General features: G+C 40.7%; 1 protein-coding gene across 1 annotated transcript; it reads right to left on the reverse strand.

The window, feature by feature from the left end:
• Positions 1–468: 468 nt before the first annotated feature.
• LOC131412442 (ER membrane protein complex subunit 3-like) lies at positions 469–1,374 on the reverse strand. Its single transcript, XM_058552019.1, has one exon. The coding sequence runs from the start codon at positions 1,224–1,226 to the stop codon at positions 540–542; it is 687 nt and encodes a 228-aa protein (XP_058408002.1). The 5' UTR covers positions 1,227–1,374; the 3' UTR covers positions 469–539.
• Between the last annotated feature and the right edge of the window lie 4,626 nt (positions 1,375–6,000).

The raw sequence follows: 6,000 nt of genomic DNA on the forward strand, positions 1-6,000 counted from the left end.
AGCTAACATACATTGCCAATCTTCCTCTTTTTGCTGAGGAAGATTAGCCCTCAGCTAATATCTGTGCCCATCTTCCTCTATTTTGTATATGGGATGCCGCCACTGCATGGTTTGGTAAATATTATTCTTAAATTTTAATTTCTAATTATTCATTGCTAGTATATAGAAATAGAATTGATTTTGTATACTGACCCTCTATCCTGCTGTTTTGCTAGATTCATTTATTACTTACAGTAGCTTTTTTAAAGATTCCTTCTAATTTTCTACATAGATCATCATGTCATCTGAAAATAAAATTTTACTTCTCCTTTTCCAATCTGTATGCTTGTTATTATTTTTCTTGACTTACTGCACTGCCTAGGGCTTCTCATACGATGCCCAATAAAAGTGACAAGAATGCACATCCTTGTTTTATTTCTTTTTTTTTTTTTTTTTTACATTTTTGCTAAATTTAAATTTAAATGACAGAACCATACATAGTACACCCACTTCAGGGAACCCATCTTTAAAGTAACTCTCTGGTAACGCCTTTTGGAGCTTCAGTGCAGCTGGAAGAGAAGCGAGTGTACCTTGAAAGCCTTGTTGGTGTCTGCGGGCATGGCCATGGCGGCTCCAGTCATCTGCTCCTGCATCATCCATGACTGGTCAGCAGCATTATCTTGGCCAAGAATCAAAGAGTAAATGCTCCGAAGCCCAAAGACATTGAGGAAGTACCAGGATGCAGAACTCACCCAGGATGCATCTAATGTGAGTAGTTCGATTCCTTGCTGTAGCATAGGCTTAAAACGGAGGGTGAGTGGAAATGGGACCTTGGTTGTGACAAAGCCTGAAAATGTCATGTTGATCCATCCACCAATAAGAATCATAGGGAGGACATTTGTTACATTGCCTTTCATCATGTCTGTGAGCATAGTGGGATCAGTCATAGGAGAAGGAGGCACTACCTTCCTTTTGGGTTTTTTGAAAAATCCATCGTCTGGGTTGTTGAAGTAATATTTTCGTGTCAAGAAAGACTGTTTGGGAATGTATTTTCCATTTTCCCTGAGGACTCTGCTTCGAATTAGGACTTGACTGTCGGAGACTTGCTCCTGGGTGAGCTTCTTGTCGCTCTGAAGCAGGATGGACACGTAGTGGCGGATCATGCCCACGAAAAAGGTGATGATAACGATGGGCAGGACCACCCAGAGGCGGATGTTGGAGTCGAGCAGCAGCTCGGGCCCTGCCATCTTCACAGAGCGCCGCCTCCCGGCCAAGTGGAGCCGGGTTTCTCTTCCGGGAGCCGGGGCTCCTCTTCGAGTTCGCCTCTGGACCTTCTCACACCTCTCAGCCTGGCAGGCCCTGCACGCTACAGCCGCCTAGGCCCTTGCACACTGCCGCCAGCCAGGCCACCCGGTCGCCCACTTCTGGCGCGGAAGGCTGACGTCACGGGGCGCCTCGGTGACGTCAGGGTGACGTCAGCGTGGCGTCGCGCCGGGCGGGAAAGTCGAAAACGGGAGGCTGCGACGGCTTCTCGGCGGGTGAGTTGAGCAACGATCGTCGTCTCTCGAGGCTCCGCGCCCCTGTGGCCTAGTCTCTAGACCCAAGCCAAGCCGGCCTTTCCTTCTGGGGCTTCGCGCCCCGAAGCTTGGCTTCCTCGTCTGTCCTATCGTGGAATAATCCCCCAGGTACCTCCCTGCGTCGTTAAAATGATGAAATGAGAAGGGCTTCTACCCCTACCCCCTTCACGGATGACGGGGTCCGGGCCGCCGGCCCCTCCCCGTCTCTCAGGCTTCTCTGGAGGCGAGACGGTCTAGCACGTGTTGAGCGTGTGTGCCCTGAAGTCAGACGGCCCTGACTTGCCTTAGTTTTTCCGTCTGCAAAACGGCTGATAACGGTGTAAGTATTAAACGAGGCAACGGACAAAGAAGACGCTTAGCATGGTGCCTGGTGCATAGTAAATGTTAACTGTTATTGGAAGCCCTTACTATAATCAAGAGTAAGTGGAGGTGGTAGTTAAGACTGCAGACTCTGGAGCCAGACTGCCTGAGTTAGAATCCCAGCTCTGCCACTGAATATGAGAATAATCATGGTACCTACCTCAAAAAGTTTTGTGAGGAATAAATGAAGTGTTAAGTATAAAGCACTTAAAATAGTTGTTGTTAGCTATTAGTATGTACCTGCCTGCCAGCCATTCTTTTTTTTTTTTTATTGATGTTTTAATGGTTTCTAACGTGAAATTTTGGGTTGTACATTTTTGTTTGTCCATCACCATATATATGACTCCCTTCACCCCTTGTGCCCACCCCCCACCCCCCACCCCCACTGCCCCTGGTAACCACAGTACAGTTTTCTCTGTCCATGTGTTGGTTTATATTCCACATATGAGTGAGATCATACAGTGTTTGTCTTTCTCTTTCTGGCTTATTTCACTTAACATAATACGCTCCAGGCCCATCCATGTTGTTGCAAATGGGACGATTTTGTCTTTTTTTATGGCTGAGTAGTATTCCATTGTATATATACACCACATTTTCTTAATCCAATCGTCAGTCGAGGGACACTTAGGTTGCTTCCACTTCTTGGCTATGGTGAATAATGCTGCAATGAACATAGGGGTGCATAAGCCTCTTTGGATTGTGGATTTCAGGTGCGTTGGATAGATTCCCAGTAGTGGGATGGCTGGATCCTAGGGCATCTCTATTTTTAATTCTTTGAGGAATCTCCATACCGTTTTCCATAGAGGCTGCACCAATTTGCATTCCCACCAGCTGTGTATGAAGGTTCCTGTTTCTCCACATCCTCTCCAACATTTGTTGTTTTTTGTCTTGGTGATTATAGCCATTCTAACGGGCATGAGGTGGTATCTTAGTGTTGTTTTGATTTGCATTTCCCTGATGATTAGTGATGTTGAGCATCTTTTCATGTGCCTATTGGCCATCTGTATATCTTCCTTGGAGAAGTGTCTGTTCATTTCCTCTGCCCATTTTTTGATCGGGTTGTTTGTTTTTTTCTTGTTCAGTTGTGTGAGTTCTTTATATATTATGGAGATCAACCCCTTGTCAGATGTATGTTTTGCAAATATTCTCTCCCAGCTGGTTGGTTGTCTGTTCATCTTGATTCTGGTTTCATTTGTCTTATAAAAGCTCTTTAATCTGATAAAGTCCCACTTGTTTATTTTTTCTTTAGTTTCCCTAGTCTGGGTAGGCATGTCATCCGAAAAGATTCCTTTAAAACCAATGTCAAATAGTGTGTTGCCTATATTTTCTTCTATGAGTTTTATAGTTTCAGGTCTCACCTTCAGGTCTTTGATCCATTTTGAGTTAATTTTTGTGAATGGCGATAGCACATGGTCCACTTTCATTCTTTTGCATGTGGCTGTCCAGTTTTCCCAGCACCATTTATTGAAGAGACTTTCCTTTCTCCATTGCATGTTCTTAGCACCTTTGTCAAAAATTAGCTGTCCGTATATGTGTGGTTTTATTTCTGGGCTTTCAATTCTGTTCCATTGATCTGTGTGTCTGTTTTTGTACCAGTACCATGCTGTTTTGATTACTGTTGCTTTGTAGTATGTTTTGAAGTCAGGGATTGTGATGCCTCCTGCTTTGTTCTTTTTTTTTAGGATTTCTTTAGCTATTCGGGGTCTTTTGTTGCCCCATATACATTTTAGTATTATTTTTTCTATTTCTGTGAAGAATGTCATTGGGATTCTGATTGGGATTTCATTGAATCTGTAGATTGCTTTAGGTAATATAGACATTTTAACTATGTTTATTCTTCCAATCCACGTGCATGGGATATCTTTCCATTTCTTTATGTCATCATGGATTTCTTTCAATAATGTCTTGTAGTTCTCATTGTATAGGTCCTTCACCTCCTTGGTAAGATTTATTCCTAGGTATTTTATTCTTTTTGATGCAATTGTAAAATGGTATTATCTTTTTGAGCTCTCTTTCTGTTAGTTCATTATTAGCATATAGAAATGCAACTGATTTTTGTAGATTGATTTTGTACCCTGCAACTTTGCTGTAGTTGTTGATTGTTTCTAATAGTTTTCCAACAGATTCTTTAGGGTTTTCTATATATACAATCATGTCATCTGCAAATAGTGAGAGTTGCCTATTTGGATTCCTTTTATTCCTTTTTCTTGCCTAATTGCTCTGGCCAAAACCTCCAGGACTATGTTGAACAGGAGTGGTGAGAGTGGGCAGCCCTGCCTCATTCCTGTTCTCAGAGGAATGGCTTTCAGTCTTTCCCTGTTGAGTATGATGTTGGCTGTGAGTTTGTCATATATGGCCTTTATTATGTTGAGGTACTTTCCTTCTATTCCCATTTTATTGAGAGTTTTTATCATAAATGGATGTTGTATCTTGTCAAATGCCTTCTCTGCGTCTATTGAGATGATCATGTGGTTTTTATTCTTTGTTTTGTTGATGTGATGTATCACGTTGATTGATTTGCAGATGTTGAACCATCCCTGCGTCCCTGGTATAAATCCCACTTGATCATGGTGTATGATCTTTTTAATGTATTGTTGTATTCGGTTTGCCAATATTTTGTTGAGGATTTTTGCATCAATGTTCATCAGTGATATTGGCCTGTAATTTTCTTTCTTTGTACTGTCTTTGTCTGGTTTTGGTATCAGGGTGATGTTGGCCTCGTAGAATGATTTAGGAAGTGTTCCATCTTCCTCTATTTTTTGGAATAGTTTGAGAAGGATGGGTATTAAATCTTCTTTGAATGTTTGGTAAAATTCACTGGAGAAGCCATCTGGTCCTGGACTTTTATTTTTGGGGACGTTTTTGATTACTATTTCAATCTCTTTACTTGTTATTGGTCTATTCAGATTCTCCATTTCTTCTTGGTTCAATTTTGGGAGGTTGTATAAGTCTAAGAATTTATCCATTTCTTCTAGATTGTCCAATTTGTTGGCATATAATTTCTCATAGTATTCTCTTATAATCCTCTGTATTTCCATGGTATCCGTTGTAATTTCTCCTCTTTCATTTCTAATTTTATTTACTTGAGCCTTTTCTCTTTTTTTCTTAGTAAGCCTGGCTAAGGGTTTGTCAATTTTGTTTATCTTCTCGAAGAACCAACTCTTTGTTTCATTAATCCTTTCTACTGTTTTTTTGGTCTCAATATCATTTATTTCTGCTCTGATTTTTATTATTTCTCTCCTTCTGCTGGCTTTGGGCTTTGTTTGTTCTTCTTTTTCTAGTTCTGTTAGGTGTAATTTAAGGTTGCCTATTAGGGCTTTTTCTTGTTTGTTAAGGTGGGCTTGTATCGCTATGAGTTTCCCTCTCAGGACCGCTTTTGCTGCATCCCATATGGTTTGATATGGCATATTATCATTTTCGTTTGTTTCCAGATAGTTTTTGATTTCTCCTTTAATTTCGTCAATGATCCATTGGTTGTTCAGTAGCATGTTGTTTAATCTCCACATTTTTGTCACTTTCCCAGTTTTTTTTTCATGGTTCATTTCCAGTTTCATAGCCTTATGGTCTGAAAAGATGCTTGTTATGATTTCAATCTTCTTAAATTTATTGAGGCTTGCTTTGTTTCCCAACATATGGTCTATCCTAGAGAATGTTCCATGCGCGCTTGAGAAGAATGTGTAGTCAGCTGTTTTTGGATGGAGTGCTCTGTATATGTCTACTAGGTCCATCTCGTCCAGTTTTTCATTTAAGTCTACTATTTCTTTATTGACTTTTTGTCTGGATGATCTATTCATTGCTGTAAGTGGGATGTTAAGATCCCCTACTATTATTGTGTTGTTGATTTCTCCTTTTAGGTTTGTTAATAGTTGCTTTATGTACATTGGTGCTCCTATGTTGGGTGCATATATATTTATAAGTGATATGTCTTCTTGATGGAGTGTCCCTTTTATCATTATATATTTCCCTTCTTTGTCTTTCTTAACCTGTTTTATCTTGAAGTCTACTTTGTCTGATATGAGTATGGCAACACCTGCTTTCTTTTGTTTGCCATTAGCTTGGAATATTGTCTTCCATCCTTTCACTC

Source organism: Diceros bicornis, chromosome 13 (genome assembly GCF_020826845.1).
Source record: "Diceros bicornis minor isolate mBicDic1 chromosome 13, mDicBic1.mat.cur, whole genome shotgun sequence".
Taxonomy (NCBI): Eukaryota; Metazoa; Chordata; class Mammalia; order Perissodactyla; family Rhinocerotidae; genus Diceros; species Diceros bicornis.